Source organism: Lepidochelys olivacea (genome assembly GCF_965140295.1).
Source record: "Lepidochelys olivacea isolate rLepOli2 genome assembly, chromosome: 13".
In the NCBI taxonomy this organism is placed as follows: Eukaryota; Metazoa; Chordata; order Testudines; family Cheloniidae; genus Lepidochelys; species Lepidochelys olivacea.
Window position 1 is genome coordinate 31,233,721 of NC_140423.1, and position 18,572 is coordinate 31,252,292.

Below are 18,572 nucleotides of genomic sequence, written 5' to 3' on the forward strand. Positions count from 1 at the left end.
CATCTGCTCCTCTGTTGTTGTGATTCAGGGTGCTGGAGTGGCTGCACCGCTCCCTTGTGCTGAACACACCAGGGGCAGGTATTGTTTGCTGATTGGAGCTTTGTGCTGGAAAAGGAGAAATTGCCGTGGTCTTTTGGGGTATGTCTTCACAGCCCGCAGCAGCGAGCCTCCCCGCTCGGGCAGACAGACTCAGGCTTGCACTGCCATGCTACTCCTACCTGCGTACACACTGCAGACCGGGCTCTGCACCCACCTTCTCCCTGGGCTTCAGAGCTGAGCTGCAGCCCGACCTGCAACATCTACACTGCTATTTACATCACGGTAACGTGAGCCTGAGTCTGTCAGCCCGGGTCAGAGCTGTGTAGACACACCTCAGGGGTTAGCAAAGCCCTAGGCACCTGCTCTCAGAGATGGAGAATGCTCCCCGCCTGGCACAGCTGGGGACCCTGCTTTGGAGCAGGGCTTGGGTAGTGCTGGGAAGGGAGGGGAGGAGAAAACACAAGGGGTCAGAGTCCAATGACCAAACAGAGTGCCTTCCCCATGAGGCCTCTGGGAAACACAACAGCGTCCCTTCCTGAATGACCAGCTGCCACTTCCTGCCAGCCACTCCGCCCCGAAACATCATCCGGGTAGCAAAGGGCCATCTCCAGAGCAGGCTGCTGGCCCTGGCGGGAGAAGGAAGCAGCACAAGGGGCCAGCGAGGGGAGAGACTCTTCTCAGCATGGGCACTGGGAGAGCAGGAGACAACTGCTAGGTCTTGCCGTATAAACAGAACCAGAGAGTGTTTCAACTGCGTTTCAACCTTAGTTTTTAACCCAGTTAGGATGTGGACCAGTCCCACCTGGCCATTCAGCACAGGGTGGATATTGAGACCATCAGGCGGGCTACCTGCCCGGCATGGCAGATTTTATAACATAGAACACACAAAGAATTGTTTCCTGGTGGAAAAACAGAGCATGAAACAGATGGAGGACAGAGTAATTCTCCTTGCCGCAGGAACTGTGGGGTGAGGTTCTTTGGCTTGGCTTATACAGAAGGTGAGACTAGGGGACCCCAATAGTCCCTTGTAGCCCATCTATGAAGAGAGATGAGCAGACAAGAAAGGGAAGAAAACCATCTAGTTGAGTGTGCAGGAGAGAAAGCCAACCAACCATCTGAACCGTTTCTAAAGATAAATGCCACATTGTCTTGGGTGCAAATACTTATGAAGATGCCACGTTACAACCAGTAGTGAATTGGATTTCTCTTGATAGGGCTCCAGAACCATGTCCTGCCTCAAGGGAAGGGAGAACACGTTTGTGTCTGTGGGGAAGAGCTCCAGTCCTGGGCACGCACCGAAAGGTCTGGAAGGTATGTGCCCATGTGCAGTGGAGTCCTGGGCGACTCCCCCTGCAGGACACTGGCCCTCACAGGCAAGTTTGCTTTGCAGAATAATTTTGAAAGCAGATCGGGCAATAGTTGTGTCCACTGTGCTGCTCCCTCCCTGTTCTTATCCTGTGTTCCTCACCATAGTGCCTGAGCACCTCACTGCTCCGGCAGCAACCCACCGCCCTGCCTTTTGTAGCCTCTCCGTCCCCCTCAGCTGCCTGCCCTTGGCTGGAAGAGCCCCCCCATAAGCTGCTGCCACAGGGTAGGACCAGGATGGAGTGGGCAGGAGAAGCACTTCATCACTGTCAAGGGCACAAATAAGTAACAACTCAAATACGTCCCTCTCCCAGAACCAGTCTGCCTGATACAGAGAGAGGTCATGATGCCAGCTTACGATCCTTTCACGGCTCAGCTGTGGGAGAGTCTGTTCCCTGGACTTCGTGCGGTGCCCCCTTTTGCCTTTACAAAGGGCTGGGATGTGCTGTGCTCTGCAAAGATAGCCCTTTACCAGGCTGGATTCCCTTGGCAGAGCTGTGTGAGTGACCCATCAGCAGAGCCATGGCCCAACAGGAGAGACACAGTCAGTTCCGGAATAATCTACAGCACAGGAGAGCAGGTACCTTTTCGAGGGGACTTTGGACCCCCAAGACCTGCTCATCCTGATACACATGCTCGTGCCCAGCCACCGCGAGACCCAACACTGCTCCCTGCACACCGGGAGGAGCTGGAATTGGAGGTGCAGCCTGGGCTGGGAGTCTCGGGCACATGCTTTGTGCGCGCTGCTGGTAACTTCCAGTCTCAAAGGCCAGCAGTTGCTCAGGAGGGCAGAGTCAGAGCGCTCTGGAAACTCTCTCCATCAGGGGGACATGCAGAGGGAAGCAGTGGAAGATCCCTGAGCCCCAGCCCTGGCACCCCACAGAGTTACAGGTCTTTCCCACTCTTGTCCCAGAGGCCTCATGAGAGCCCATGGGGCAGCACGAGAGCCATTTCCTAAGCTGTTCTGATGTAATGAAACTGATGCAGAAAGTGCAGGCCCCGCAGAAGGAGCCAGACACCCCAGAGCAGCAGCAAATGGGAAAAGCAGAGAGGTCTAGCTGGCCCCTTGCCTTCAACTGGCCCTCTGAAAATGGAAGGCAAGCTAGGGGCCATGCCCAGTACTCTAGCCCCAGAGCCTGCTGGGAGTGCAGGAGGAAGGTGATGAGAGAGCTCGCCAGGCAGAGCACAGGTCTGTCTGGGCAGCAGAGTGTTGTGGAGGCAGAGATGTGCAGAAGTGCTATCTCAGAGTCTCCAGTTTTAGGACCCGTTGATGTCAACCCACAGTCTAGTCAGGGCACATTAGGAGTTTTGCCCCAAGAAATATGGTTTTAGGCAACACCTCGAACGAGTCTAGCGTACAGCAGGCTGTTTGCTAGGACCCCAGGCAGCAGGACTGCCACTCTCCACCGGATGTGCACTGGCTCACAGAAAACTCGCTTGCCAGGGGGATTTGTGCCATGATTTTGCAGGGAAAAGAGTCCATAGCCCCTTGGACCCATCTCTCCTTCTTCTCCTGCAACTCCTGCCGCACAGGACTACCCCAACATGCTAGATGCCAGCCACACAGGCAGGAGGATATCGCCTGCCCAAAGAGCCAGCCATGAACGAAGACTGGCTCACAACCAGTGTGACTGTGTTCAGCTACTGCAAATGGTAATGGCACTGGGCTGGGAGCCAGGAGACCTGGGTTCTGTTCCCAGCTCCACCCCAGACTTCCTGGGGGACTTTGATCAAGTCACTTGCCTCTCCGGGCCACAGCTTCACAAGCTGTGAATCCCCCTGGGAATTTACACTGCCCATATCTCCACACTACCTGACACCGTGCACAATAGCAATGCGAGCCCAGGCGAAGGCCTCCTGGGGAGTCTCCAGACCTCCCTCCCAGGGCTTCAGTCCTTCACTGCCCAGCGTGTGTGGCGCGCCCCATGCACAAGGCAGGGGAGAGGTGCCTGTGTCGACAGCAGGGCTGGCGGAGTGGGAAAGCAGGGACAACAGCTGGCAAAATCCCAACAAGAAACCCACTCGCTGGTTGTCAGACCAGTTCCTCAGAGTAAAAACAAAGCCTCTTAGCACAACACACTAGCATCCAGTTATTGTTCCTTGGCTGACGTGTGCAAGTGACCGTGAGCTCTGCCCCAGTTCCATGGAAGTTACACCCCTCACAGCAGCCCCGCTAGGCTAGGGGGGAGAAAGGGCTGGGGCAGGGTGACAGGAAAGGAACCTGCCAGCCCAAGACCCTGGTGTAGTCCAAGAGGCTCTGTCCCCAAAGGTTTAGTCTACCTCATGGCACCCTGCACACAAGGAGCTGGTAGCCTTAGTCTGTGGCTCAGTAACTCGGCCTTTCCTGGCAGCCTCTCCACTGTGCAGCCCCAGCTGTCCAGCAAGGGGGAGTGAATGATTCATCCCGAGTTCACCCTTAGATCTAATCCTGGCATTTCACCCCAACCGCAGCGCACGGAATGCAGCCTGCTGTCTAGCCGGCTCTGCCCAGCGGGCAGCCCAACCTCCAGCGCAGGGCATGTTCCCCAGCCAGCCCGCCCAGCTTCCCAGGCTGTGTCCTCAGTCCCCGAGTCCACACCCAGTAGCCGGTGCCTGCAGGGCAGAGAGCTGCACAGCAGTTACGCAGGAGAAAGTTGTAGGCAGTACAAAGCCTTCCCTACCTTCCAGGGTCTGGCTTCCTCTCTGCGCTGCTCTGCCCGTTGCTCTTCTCCACCTCCTGCAGCAGGGCTGTTTGGACGGGGCTGTTTCTCCCATCACTGCTCGTGCTGTCCGTGTGCTGAGGCCCCCTGCAGTCAGACTGGGACCTGCGTTTCATGGCCTGGAGCTGTGCAAGCGGCACGATGTCACAGCCCTGTGGCCGGTGCCATACTGTTTGCTGGGTGATGGCGTTGTAGTAATAGAAGCGGTTGTTGTTCTGGTCAAAGAGCTCCCACCATTGCTTCTGGTCCGACTGGCGAACTCTCAGGTTGGGAGGTGGCTCCCAGCCGCACTCACCGGTGGCCAAGTTGACATACATTCGCTCCCGAGAGCGGGGCTCGATGATCTCCACCCAATCCGAGCTGCAACAGAAAAGAAAGGCACAGTCAGACTGGACTGGGGGCACAAGGCAACGCGAGGGCATGCGGCCAGCTGCCTGTCAGTCCCTGGGCCAGGGCTCGGGGTAGGAACAGGCAACCAGGCTCTGGATCAGAAACGGTGCTCAGTGTTCCAGTGACCTCTGTGAAGGGGGAGCTATATTGGGCTGACACCTTTTTGGTGGAAGGAGGCCTACACAGTCTTTCACATCCTACTTACTGTTTGGACCCGCAGGACAGTAAAGTCCCGGCTGCATGTTCAGCTGGAGGAGCATGGGAGGTGTCAGGTTGTTACAGTCACTCCAGCACCGCAGGCAAAGGGAGGCAGCTGTTCAATCCTTAACAAAGACACCTCTTTCCAAAACAGCAGTTAGTCACTGACACTGGTTAAACATGAACCCGGGTTTAAAACAGTGTGACCAACACTCTCTTCCCCACTTAGCTCCGCTTTCCCTTGATTAGCCATTTGTTTCATACACACTCGTTCTCCAGTCACGATGGAGCCTGCTGTCCTCCAGAGGGCCTGATTTCTCGTCTAACAACACAAGAAGAAAAACCCCTTTGTTTTCAGCCTGGTCTTCCAGGCGCTATCAGAAAATGCAGAGAAGGGCACATGCCCTTTCAACAAAGCATCTAATAGCTCAGACTGCCTTTCTGCTGAGCCGATGAGGATCATGCAGAGGGGTTACAACAAGCCAGAATGGCAATGGCAGGGCAGAGCACCCATAGGCTGGGGGCATTCACGTCTAAGAGCCAGGAAATGCCAAGCCATGGCTCTCACATGCATAAACAAAGGCTCCAGGTGTGACCCAAGTGTTGCTGCTTTGTCAGGGAATTTGCAGCCACCACACATTGCACAGCTGCAGGAAATCGGGCCTTCAGGACCGGCCCTGCCCACAGATTGGCATCTGCCTACAAGTGTGAATTACAGCCTATGTCGTTCAGTGCCGATCTGGTGAAACAGAGCGTTGCTATTTCAGATTCAAAGTGCCCTATTTTGATTTAGCTGAAGTGGGATTTTTATCACTGACGTTAATGGGGGAACTGAATGTTTCACACTTGGCCACTCATTTAAGTGCCTAACTTTAGGGTCCTGTTTCTGAAAGTCTTGGCCTTCATCCCCATGCAGTTTGACCAAGGGATCTGCAGTCTGCCCGTCTCTGAGGCCTCTTCAAAACTGTATTGAATTAAAAGCACAAAACTGCTCAGACACAGCACTTGGTTCACTTTCATCTGAACAAAGGGCTGCAAGAACTCCTCTCCTCTGCACAGGTGAGTCAGGAAGGAGAGGGCTGGATCTGGAGAGACCAGCCCATAAGATGACTCCGGAGAAAGGTGACTTCAGGTCACTTCTTTCATGGGAAGGAGCTGGCAAGACTTTCCTGGAGAAGGTGCAGAAACACAACCAGTGGTGATGTGCTGGTAACAAGCATGGCTGATGGTGTGCTTAGAGTACAGCACAGCAACAGGTGCCCAGGGCCGGCCCGCAGGGGTTTCATTTACAGGGATCTCTCCGAAGGTTTGGCCTGCTGGGGAAGCCAAAGAGCTGAAGGAGTTTTCTTGCAGGGAGGAGAAGATACAAGACCTACAGAATTGAGATACTGTGCGCCACTAGAATACACAGGGCAAGCAGGACAACTCAAAAGCTCATCTGATCACAGAGAGCGGGACTAACAACCCATCCACAATGAGCTCTCTGCCTGGGCTGGAACAACAGTAAACAGCCTGGCCAAACACCCAACAGATGAGCACATTGGGAAAGACATAGTACACCCCGCACTAGGCCCAGTAGTAGGCCTGAGTAATGGGCAGGGGCCAGGAATGCGATGGCAACACTGGGCTACATCTGCAGATTGTTCCCTAACATCTGCATTCATCTGCAGGGGCTTAGCCGCACTTGATGGCACTTCCTGAGAGGAGTTTTAAGAGCCCTACTCTTAGATATTAAGTTTCAGAGTAGCAGCCGTGTTAGTCTGTATTCGCAAAAAGAAAAGGAGGACTTGTGACACCTTAGAGACTAACACATTTATTTGAGCATGAGCTTTCGTGCGCTACAGCAGCCGATGAAGTGAGCTGTACCTCACGAAAGCTTATGCTCAAATAAATGTGTTAGTCTCTAAGGTGCCACAAGGACTCCTTTTCTTTTTGCGAATACAGACTAACACGGCTGCTACTCTGAAACCTGTAAGGCACTAGGCTGGTTAGTCAGGTGATATTCATTAGCCACTGGGGGTAACTGGGCCAAACGATTCAGAAAACCCACCAACTCCTTCACAGTTCCCACGCTTGGGTGCTGGCAGTTGTTTTACCTCCCTTTACAATTAATGTCTCCCCACAGCATTCAAGGCAATTCTCACTTCTGTTAACCCAGGTATAGGTGGGGCTGGGAGTGAGAGCCAGGCACTCCAGACCCGTCAGCATCTCTCCTGAGGACACTGTTGTCTTGCAGAGCCTCTCTGGGGTTAGACACAGAACACGGACATGAAGGCCCTTCACCTAGAACATTGCATCCCTCCAGAGAACTACCCTGAGCCGGGCCCTTTTGGTTTGGAGATGAAGATCAAGCACAAAAATCCCCTGCTGCCTGTACCACGGTCATGCTGCAGGGCACAGTTACACACTGACAAGGGCACATACACAAAGCGCAAACCAAACCAGCCCCACACAGCTCACCAAGTTGCAAATTAACCCTTTCATGTGTGTTCTAAGTTGTAAAACGCTCCCATTGCAGCTGGTCCTGGGCAGCGTAACATGTTAACACACTGCCAAAAGCCAAGCCAGAGCTGACAAGGGTGGACTTTGTACATAAAATCCCTTCCTCGTGCCTTTGGGCCAGAGAAGAGAGAAGGGTAATTAACTAGGGACAGTCCGACCCACAGGAACAGCACATTCTAGTAGAGGGCCCTCCACAGAGAATATTCTGATCTCAGATCCCAACGGTTTATATCTAGAGGGCAACAGCCAGCTTCACTGCTGAGGCGGAACATGAGGAGGGAAGCAGCCTCTTGGACAGCCAGGATCCAAACCACTTTGGGTTTTAAAGACCGACAGCAGCTCCCTGAATGGCACCTGGAAGGGATCAAGAAGCCACTCGTGCACCAGGCGCTTTATGGCCATTCCCGATCAGCTGTTGAAGCTTCTGGCTGGTTTTCACATGTAGCCCCATGAAGAGCATATTGCAACCTCCAGCCTGGAATGAGCATCAGGAATGCCAGCCAGGAGGCCGCTGCAGGACTCAAACAGGGAACGGGGAGGGCCTAGCAAGATGTAGCTGTGTGGACAGAAAGAAAAGGCCAGATCTCAGACATGTTATGAACACAGCCCAGCCGTGAGGGCAAGAGAGAGGGAGGATCCAAAAAACATTATGGGCATGAGTGACAGGGTGGTGTTGCCAGCAGTGATAAAGAGACGGGGGAGTATAGTGGTCAGGGGTTCCATTTCAGCCAGCCTGAGCTTAAAGCTGACCAAGAGAGATTCAAGAGGCGCTGTCAAGACAGCCTGAGGGGAAAAACTGCATCGATAGACACAGGACAAGAGTGGAGATGTATTTTGTGGGAGAGGGCAGGGAGGGATGCGGTCACTTGGGCCAGTGGAGGGTCTAGAAGAGGTGAGTTAAGCTAGCAGTGCAGAATAAGTGACTTGCATCATGGCTCAGCAAGGGAAGGAAGAGGGAGTTTCACAGTGTTTACGTACACCAGAAAAATGGCAAAGTCCCCTGTTGCATGATCAAACTATTTAAAATTCAGCAGCATTGTACTCAAAATCCCCGCTGCCAGCAGCAGTTTGCAAGAATTCAGCTCTGAAACAAGGGGCTCTGGAAGTGTTACTATTTCTTGGGACAGAGGGAAGGCACAGAGTAACTACTGAAAGCAAAAAGAAAAGGAGTACTTGTGGCACCTTAGAGACTAACATTTATTTCAGCATAAGTAAGGTGCCACAAGTACTCCTTTTCTTTTTGCGGATACAGACTAACACGGCTGCTACTCTGAAACCTATTGAAAGTAACTTCACAACCCCTTCTAATGGCACCAATCCATGGCTGTGTTTGTGTTGCTGTTAACTATAGTCTGCTGCTCTTGGAGTTTACTTTTACCTTTGTGTGCAAAGGCAAATTAACCTGAGATTTGGTCTTATGACCTCTTTGTTCCGGTAAATATCTGGAAGCTGTGAATTGCCAAGCTGCAATGAAACAAAGGGACATTCAGCTCACTCTGTACCACACTCCATTTCAATTACTCTTATGTGTAAAGAAGAGTCTAAACAACAAAAGGAAAAAGAGAGAGAGGGAGGCAGCGCATTCCTAGAGAGACGCCAGCATTGGGCTGACACAATCCAAGCTTAGAGCATCAGATCAGGAACTCTGCAAAGCTTTGCTAAACCCAGGATCTTAGATAGATAACATCCCAGCTTGGAGTGCCCTGATGAATATAAAATAATCACAAACCAGCCTTATCAGGTCAAAGCAAAGGTGCCCCTGGCAGTAGTGTGAATGTGAAGGGACAAGAAGGAATCAGCATGAAGGTTAGAGAACAGCCTGCATCATAAAGTTCAGATCCAGATCCCAACTCAGACAAAGTTCTGTTCCAGGATTTTACTTCTGCCTATTGTAGAGTACAGGGTCTAGTCACAAAGTCTGGATTTACTTCTGCATTTCCCCAAGGGTGAAGGAGTATGGATTCACAGTTTTAGTTCAGGCTAGGGTGACCAGACAGCAACTATGAAAAATCGGGACACGGGGTGGGGGTTAACAGGGGCCTATATAAGACAAAGCAGCTATTACCAGCAGGACAGTGGGGTGGGAATAGGTATTGTTTCATATTCTCTGTGTATATATAAAGCCTGCTGCAGTTTCCACGATATGCATCTGAGGAAGTGAGCTGTAGCTCACGAAAGCTTATGCTCTAATAAATTGGTTAGTCTCTAAGGTGCCACAAGTCCTCCTTTTCTTTATACAATCAGGACATCTAGTCACCCTAGGTCAGGCCCATCTCAAGTAAAACGCAGAGCAAACCTTTCCCAGGGTTTTTTGCCTGGCCTTCTCAGGAGCAAACTCTACAGGGTCTATGTGCATCTTCAGTCATCTTGGCTGAAATACAGTAACACTCCGGAAATCAGCCCAGAGCCCTACCTGACCAGGTCTCTAGACTTGGTAACAAGTTTGTCATGTAAGTCAGTAACCAAAGCTTGAAATGATCCATTTGGCTGACAAATAAAACCTCCCTTTGAACCACAGAAATACAGCCCCAGCATGTAGCCTCTATTATTTCATAGATTTCAGATGTTTCCTTTGCATTCTGTAAATACACAAATACATTCCAAGGGTTGTAACGCTTTGACATTAAAGCACAGCTCTGAGCTGCTTGCTATGGAGCTTCCGGAAAAGACCAACAGCAAAGGCACTTACTCGCCCAGTGCACACTGATTTTCCTGAGGGCTGAAGGAGATACTTGTTCCCGAAATGTTCCTCCATTGCACTGGTGGCAGGACTGGGGGGAGCACTAGCATAGATAAAGCACTGTGGCTACCAGCATTTTAAGCACCGTACCCACTAGACATGCTCTGAGATGGTACCTAAAACGCCAGTGGGCACACAGTGGGGGCCTTATCTGTTGTACCATTAGGAGCTACACAGGAGCTAGTGCAATGGTGAGAAGTTTTAGGGGGAAAGGCTAGTCTAAACACTTCCTCAGGAAGGAGCAAAACACAGGCTTCTGCGCCACCCTGCTGTCTGTGGCAGGTGCATTGGGCTGGGCAGACATTTTACCCATTGATCTGCGCCATGGGTACCCACACAGCAGAGCTACAATGCTCTGATGGCAACAGCCTTCGCCATTTACTACAGGGGGGCTTGCTGCAAACTACTTGCCAGCTTCCTCCATGCCCAGGCCAGCCAGCTAGCTCAGCTCCAGGGCTCCTCCGACCCTTTCCCAGCACAGAGAATGCAGGAGGTGGGAGCGGGAATACTTCACACAGGCAGAGGAGCTGTCCTCACAGGCTGGCTCCATCCCTCCTTCCCTCTTTAACAGCCCTTCAAGGCTGACATTTTATTTACTTTAAATGCTATTATATAAACTGGGCAGAGAAACAGGGAGGCTGCAACTCACTGTCCTCCTGCCAAGCTCCACGCCAGATTTAACTTGCATCTGCAAACTATTCTCCTTCAAAGACAAATGGACTAAGTTTGACTCTCCCCCCAAACTCCAGCTCCTGGGGACCCCGCTCAGCTAAGGCCAGGAACTGCAGAGCCTACCTCTAGCTTTCATAACCTTCCACTGGCCTAATCAATATTTCAGAGTGAAAGTCTCCAGCACACCTGTTATTCTGCAGCCCTTCGAACCAGCTCCCGATGACAAGTCCTGCACAATGACAAGCCCTGCACAAGATCTGCACAGTCATTGTGAGGAAAAGAAAACGCCAGCCTGCTAAACCCTGTCACTTTCAAAGGCCCCAGAGCACTGCATATTATCCATCTGACTCATTGGAAAGAGGAGGTGGGGGAGAGGAGCATTTACCTATCCTGGAAACAGGAGTGTCCACTGCACACCTCATTTGGCCCAGGAAGCAGTGCTCTGTGGTAGGAGGAAAACTCAGACTTTGCCCACCTAAAGGCCCCATGGGGAGTGCACCAGAAGCCTGAGGTCATCACATATTTATTAAATTGAACCAACTGCAGCGATGCTCAACTTTAATAATTTTATTAAGATGATGTTAAAATAAAAGAAATGGTAAAGCGTTTAAGCGTAGAAGTTTCTGGTTATCAGGAAGTAAGGCACAGATTATCAAGGGGTGCAAAATTCAGTTTAGGATCGGATGGTGTAAGGAGTACATAATCTGCAATATCCCCGACTGGGGGTAAAAGAGTCAAAGTACAGACATTGAGATACGAGGGTATGTTGTTCCTATAATGGCTATGTTCAGGTGTGGACTATAATGAATGGATACGATGATGAGGATGGATTTACCCTCTACTACAGAAACACAAGCCATGGAGACTATAAATGCCCACATGCAATGTTTAATCTAGAACCCTAGCATGGGCCAGGCATGGGATTGGAAACCTGGCATTCCCCATCTCTATTGCTGCTGATTTCTGACATGGCCGTGGGCTTAGCTTCTCAGTGCCTAAGCAACAGAGTGTGGCTACACAGAAGTACCTCTCCGAGCCACTGTGAGAATTCCTATTTGCACAGGGCTAGGTCTGTGCTAAGTACTAGCATTGCCCTAACAGACTAAGTCACATATGCTGCACACAGGAAACAAGATAGTGCCCAGACAGCTGCTAAGCTTTAATGGGCAAACAGAAACACAGCCCTTCTAAACAATGAAAAGACACGTGGGGCCCTAGTTAGGCCTTTCTCTCTCCTTCCTCCCCCGCCCACCCCCCATGCTAAGATGAACAGCTCAGTACAAGGCCAGCAGAGAAAACAGGAGTTGTTACTAAATAGAGGATGGAAGACACAAAACTGAGAGAAAGGAATGTGTGGAAGACAATCAAATTTAAAACAACAAATGAGAGAAATCCAAGCACTGCTATTAGGGACACAACTGTTTTTCTTGTAAATGTTACCGATGCTACAAAAATTTGGACAACTGAGGATTTTTACTGGGCAACATGAATTTTGGGCAGGACAAGCATGGTGGAAAAACACTTTCCCAACCAGGGTCATGTGGTCTTTAAACCCGTGCACCAGTTTCACGACAAAGAGATTACACTACAGTACTTGCAAAAAGAAAAGGAGGACTTGTGGCACCTTAGAGGCTAACCAATTTATTTGAGTGTGAGCTTTCGTGAGCTACAACGAAAGCTTACGCTCAAATAAATGGGTTAGTCTCTAAGGTGCCACAAGTCCTCCTTTTCTTTTTGCGAATACAGACTAACACGGATGTGACTCTGACTACAGTACTTCTATGAGGTGACTTGAAAAATACTGTTTCTTTTTCTTTTTTTTTTTACAGTTCAAATACTTGTAATCAAAAATAAATATAAAGTGAGTACGGTACACTTTGTATTCTGTGTTGTAACTGAAATCCATATATTTGAAAATGTGGAAAACAACCAAAAATATTTAAATAAATGGTTTCTATTATTAACAGTGTGATTAATAGCACAATTAATCGCGCGATTAATCCTTGACAGCCCTACTTATTAGCAAGACAAGGTGGGGGAGGCAATATCCTTTATTGGACCAGCTTCTGGTGGTGAGAGAACCGAGCTTTCGGGCTTACACAGAGCTCTTCCTCAGCTCAGGTAATAAGGCATCTGCCTCACGCAGCAGCTTAGTTTGGAGAGGAGCACAAACACCAGGAAACATTTCCCAACACAGTCAAGTCCACTGCACTGGGGGAACAGCCCTCCAGGTCAGGAGCAGGAGAGCTACCTCCAGGGACATTTTAAACTCGAGTGGGCAGCACACGAGTGGGAAGCTCCCGGCAGAGGGACTGTGGGTGTAAAACAGGGGTTCTCAAACTGGGGGTTGGGACCCCTCAGGTGGTTGCGAGGTAATTACATGGGGGGGGTTCGCGAGCTGGCAGCCTACCCCCCAAACCCTGCTTTGCATCCAGCATTTATAATGGTGTTAAATATATAAAAACATTTTTTTAATTTATAAGCGGGGGGGGGTCGCACTCAGAGGCTTCCTGTGTGAAAGGCGTCACTGGTACAAAAGTTTGAGAACCATTGGTCTAAAACATCTTTTTTGCTCTAATGTGCAGACCTCTCAGTTCCCCACTCCTGTACACAGATGCCCCAGAGTGCTGCTCAGCCATGCGTCAATAAATAGCAATCAACATTATCTTACCCATTTCAACTCTACCCAAGGGCTTTCATTTCATTATTCTGAAGGCCATTCCTCCCCACCAGACTCTTACAGATTGGAGGGTATTCAGATCTTCCTCATTTCCACTCTTCTTCTCCCCCCGACCCCCATTTCTTTGGGGAGGGAGTGGGATGAGGAATACCTGTCAACTATTGGGGTCTCAAAGGGATCATTCACAGCCAAACACTATTCCATAGCTATCAATGATCTGAAAGAAAACAAAAATCATCGCTGAGTAGCTGATGGGCTGATAAACCATGACAAGGACAGAGCAAAGTGGATCAGTTGGGGAACTGGGCTCATGCAGATGTGTTTTAGTGCAGCCAAATGCAAGCTCAGCCATCTGGGCAGGAGGAATGCAGGCCACGCTCGCAGGCTGGGCGCGGGGGTTCTATCCTGGAAAGCAGTGACTCTGAAAGGGGCTTAGCAGTCCTGGTTTCAACCAACTGAACAAAAGCTCCCAGTGTAGACTGGGGTTGAGGGCGAACATGAGCCCTGGCTCTAACCGGGGAGGGCCGAACAGGAGGAGTGGAGAGGTGCACTGATTCTCTGCATAGTGCTTGTGAAGCCATTGCTGTTCCCGCATCTCCAATTCTAGCGCGCACACTGCAATACTGAAAAGTGGAGGACGAGACAGAGGAGCTGAGCTGAACTGGGGAGAGTCCAGGGCTCTGGATCCCCTGAGGAAGGAGTTTTCTGAATGTTCCTGCTTTCTGTGCTAACAAGCTCTGTTCTACGCTGTCGTCCTGGCAACTAATAAACCTTCTGTGTTACACTCTGGCTGATTTCAGAGTAACAGCCGTGTTAGTCTGTATTCGCAAAAAGAAAAGGAGGACTTGTGGCACCTTAGAGACTAACCAATTTATTTGAGCATAAGCTTTCGAGAGTCACTGCTGATTGTGGAGTTACGGGCAGGGCCCTTTGGGGTGTGTGAGGCTTCCCCAGGTGTCTCATCCAGCGGGACTGGCTGTGGGGAGCCCATGGATGGACAGAGGGCTGAAGGCTCCGAGGTCAGACCCAGGAGGCGCTGAAGCCAAGGAGATTTCTTGCCCAGGTGAGCGCACACCCCAAGGGGAGAGACACTGCACTAGAGTCCTGCCTGACTTCATTCAGAGCGGTGCCCGAGTGCTGAGCCTGTGCCTCCGTGACAACACCCTGTGGGGCTCAAGAAACCCCCCGACCTCAGCCAGAGAAGGCAAACTAGGGAGTGTGAAGCAGGTGTCTTCCCAGAGGTGATGGACAGGGCACCCAGCAGGCTGGACTCCAGCCTTCACCCCCACCCTACGGGAACTGGAGAGAAAGGAGAAGTCTCCCTTCCCCGCCCCAGAGCTCCAGGCTGCCGACTGGCAGAAGAGCTGAGGCAGTCTCCACCTGGAGGTTTAAGAGTGTCATCCCCACAGCCCCACCCTGTTTCTCCTTTCAAGCGGGTTGTGCCCCTCCCCTCACCCACATGCCTAGCACAGCACCTGCTTCCAAGAGGCCAACCTGCCTTGGGGCCAGAACAGCCACCCACTCCTGAGAGAGCGACCTGTGCAAACTGCACTGGACTCCAGCTAGCAACAGAAATCCTGCTTGAGAGACCGCCACATGCCCGCTGAGCAATAAAGCCCAGGCTCCTGGACTTCTTGAAGCTGCACAAACCCACCAGCCCAACCCTTTCACGGCAGCAGGGCTAATCCCTACAGCAGTGCTCACCTGCCTCATGGAGCTGACATGTGGGGCTGGAAAGCTCTGTCTAAGCTCTCCCCAGTGACCGCACATCCCCGCCGGCTGGCTTGGCTCACTTCTGAAGCGAGGACAGTGAAAGTCAACTCCTCCTGTGGCCAGACTTTCACTGTCTGGCTCCTCTCCATCAAGCCCAGGAAAGCTGTCATTTAAATCTAAAAATAAAAGCAGGGGTGTATATCTCCTCAGCTAATACACACATAAGCATCCCAGCCGCAAAAATGACAGAGGAACCAAGGCAAATATAACTCCAGCCGGCACCCAAAAGATTCTACTGCCTCCGAAAATGGGCACTGTGCAAACAAAGCAGCATCTGTTCAGCGTGAGACGTGGACTGGTCTGTGAAAATACGGAACAAATGGCTCACTGCCACCGTCCAGGTCCGAACCTTTCACATCAACGCACAGCTCCGCTGGGAGCCTGGAAACAGCCTGCCATGAGTAGGGCAGGGAAGCCTCCCTCCAAAAGCCAGCTCCCGGGGCAGCAGAGCATGCCCTGCGGCTGGGTAACTCTGTTACACAGGAGGCATGGAACAGAAGACTCCAGTGGGCCCGGGACAGGAGGAAGAGGTAGGCAGCGCCCACAGCACTCACTGAAGTCAAGTGGGTTCCGTACCCCAGGCACCCACCTTCGGAACAGGTGCCTGTGACATTTTAGAAGAAGCCATGTTGTAAAGAACCCTCTGGCCTCAACCCACACCAGCGCTAACCCTCTGCCCCCACGGGGAAAAACACAGGCTCCCAAGACTCTATTCTGGAAACACAGGGCTCCAGAGAAGAGAATTTGTCTGTTTCCCTCATGGGTGCAGAGATAATTCTCACTCCCAGTCTCCCTGACATCACGGATTTTACATCTGGCCCCCATATCAATTAGGGAGCTACAGCAGATCTTGCCAGCATGCTTCCAACTACCCAACTGGAGCCTGATTTTACACTGGGTCTCATGGCTGCTGCAGCAACTGCTGGGAGCAGAGCTTTGGCCCCTTTGCAGAGAGGGACAGCCACCCCATGAGAAAGGCTGACCAGAATGGAGGGTGCATTGCAGGGGCTCCCTATGGCTAGACAGCAAAACTAACAACAGCTTCCTGTGAAACCCAGGCTGCATCTCTGCTGCAGAGGCCTCACAGGGAAAGGAAAAAGGAACATCAAAACAGCCAGGACTTCTTGGGAGAAACTCAGTGAGGGGGCAAAGGGAAATCCCCTCAAATACAGTGCTGGCTCCAGGCAATGGGCGCACCACAAGGGTGAGAGATGAGTGGATAGCATAACCAAAGCAGCCCAGCCAGAGCTAGAGATATAGGCACTACAGACCTATGCCCCAGCTCCTGGAGTCACGTGATTACAGCTGAAGCTGAGCTTTCAGTTAAAAGAAAAAGTAATTTTCTCGCCCTCATGGGGCAAAGAGAAATTTGAAAATGTGACTCGAGAAATGTGTCACCATCCCAGTGACATCTGCCTGCGTGTGCTGAGAGCCTGAGACAACAACTCCAAGAGAGAGGAACAGTCCCATGCTTCTCAATGGAGCGTTAATGCCAAGCCCCTGTGCCGCCACCGCCACCACTCCCAGTATGTGCAGAGAGAGAACCGTGCAGGGGGCCTGGCCCACCCACCCAAGCAGATAAAGCCTGGCTGTTGAACTAAGTAGTGAAACACCCCCTGCCTCTGTGGGGTGGGAAAAGGATCCCCTGTTGCCTCCCTTGTAGTTGCTCTAGAGTGATAGGGAGCCCCTGCAGCTGACTCCAAGGGATAGGGTGGCCCTGCTGTTCTGAGGAGGGGGGCTGCTGCTGCTCCTCCCAAGGAACGAAAGGGTCTATTGCTGCCACCTCTGTGCCCCCAGAGTGGTCACAGGGCTCAGCTGTGAGGCTCCACCCAGCTGCCTTAACCCCACCCTTAGATGCCTGTCCCGGGCCCTTACAACAGAATGGGAACGTTCAGACCCTCACACAGCCTGCAGCCACTCGCCTCCTGTTTTATTAAGGGCCAAAGGCCACGGACAACAGCCCATCAGGAAAGGCTGTTCCGGATGTGACCTGGGCAGCCCAAAAGTCTTAGGGGGCAGGATGACCAAGCTTCCTCATTCCTGTGGGGAGGCTCACGGGGGCCCACCCCCTGCCCAGGGCCTGGAGCAGCAGGACAGGCTCTCCTGAGGCTGCCCTGAGTGGCAGAGCACAGGGCATTAAGGACAGCTCCCACCTCACGGGACAATGCTTTCTACTACCACGGCCTCTGCTTCCTGGAGCCCAGCCTCAGGCAGGCCTAGTGGAGGCAAGGGAACACACGGCCCAAGGCTTATTCCTCATCGACTTTACAGAGAGGTTAAAAGCCCCAATCTCCCATGTGCCTCCACTGGAGCCTCCTCTGTCCCAGGCCGCGGCGTCTGCTCAGCTCAGCGAACCTTGAGATGAGCCGTTTGGCCTTTCAGGGCCTGGGCATTTCAGACCGACAGTCAGCAAAGTAGCCTCCCTCCCTCACCTTCCCAGGTGCACTGCACCAATCTGGGACGGACTGCCAGAGGGGCAGGCAGCGCCAGCAAGCGCTCAACCTCAGCCCCTTTGCCACACTGACCAGCTTTCACAGAGGCTGGTTCTTCGGGCTCCGAGTGTCTCAACAGTAAGGAAAACAAAGATGAACCCAGCCCAACTCTGCTCCCATCCAGCCTCAGTTTAATTGCATGCTATGCTGTGCAGAGCAACAAGCGCCAGCTGCCCCCAGGGTACGTCTGCAGGTTCGCTGCTTTCAAAAGCCTGGGAACCATTCCAAAACTGGGCTTTTGGAAATACTGTACCTCCATTGAAATGAATCTCCGAAGCCCACATCCTGGCTCTTTCCTGTCCAGCCAAAAAAAGACTTAGCATAGAAAATATACAGCAAGTTTAACAATACCTCACCGAGAAATTATTAGAAAAAATATTACAGCTTGGATCACAAGCCTCCTAGGAGCAAGCACTGCTGTGCATTCCTGACAAGGAGCTACGCACTCAGCTACAGCAGCAATCTGACCTCGCAAACTAATTATCTTTTGGCAATTACAACTCAATCCCTCTACATGCCAAGACATTTCCTGTGCAAACGTGGCAAGATGTACTCAACAAGACTCCTGGGCCCCTAGATGGCACCTTTCAGCCGAGGGTCCCCAAGCGCTTTCCAAGCACTCGCGCCGCCCCACCTTCCCCAGAGGCAGCTGAGTCAGGCGTAGAATTGAGGAGCTCTGCTTTAACTGCTAGATGCACTCCCTGAATTCCTCTCGGTACTGGGAAGAGGGCACTGTGATCCTGGGACCCAAAACACCGGGAGAGGAAAAGGCGCTCAACAGATGCCTCTTGTCACAGGCAGGGGCAACTGTCTGGAAAGTTTTCCTCTTAAGCATTAAAGGAGATTCCCACTGCTCCCTCATTTCCACCAAACAAGGGAAAAGCGTCTGGGGAATGATTCCCATTGGCAGACATGATGTTAGCACAGATTAGGCGGTGAGAGGAGCATCAGCAGCAGCAGACTGACAAAGCAGCTGCTTGCCCTGCACCCGCAGCTTCAGAGCAGGAGGCAGCAAACACTCA

General features: G+C 51.8%; 1 protein-coding gene across 3 annotated transcripts in view; it reads right to left on the bottom strand.

Moving 5' to 3' along the window:
* The window catches only part of LOC311529587 (rho GTPase-activating protein 39-like), a 121,849-nt gene that overhangs the window by 65,887 nt on the left and 37,390 nt on the right, over positions 1 to 18,572 (bottom strand). For 2 of the 3 annotated variants that reach the window (XM_084645630.1, XM_084645631.1), the window contains exon 2: positions 4,065 to 4,463. In XM_084645630.1, coding sequence (XP_084501756.1) covers positions 4,065 to 4,463 — 399 coding nt within the window. Of the gene's footprint in view, positions 1 to 4,064; positions 4,464 to 14,989; positions 15,095 to 18,572 lie in introns of those variants that run through there. The other variant, XM_084645632.1, reaches the window with a different exon arrangement.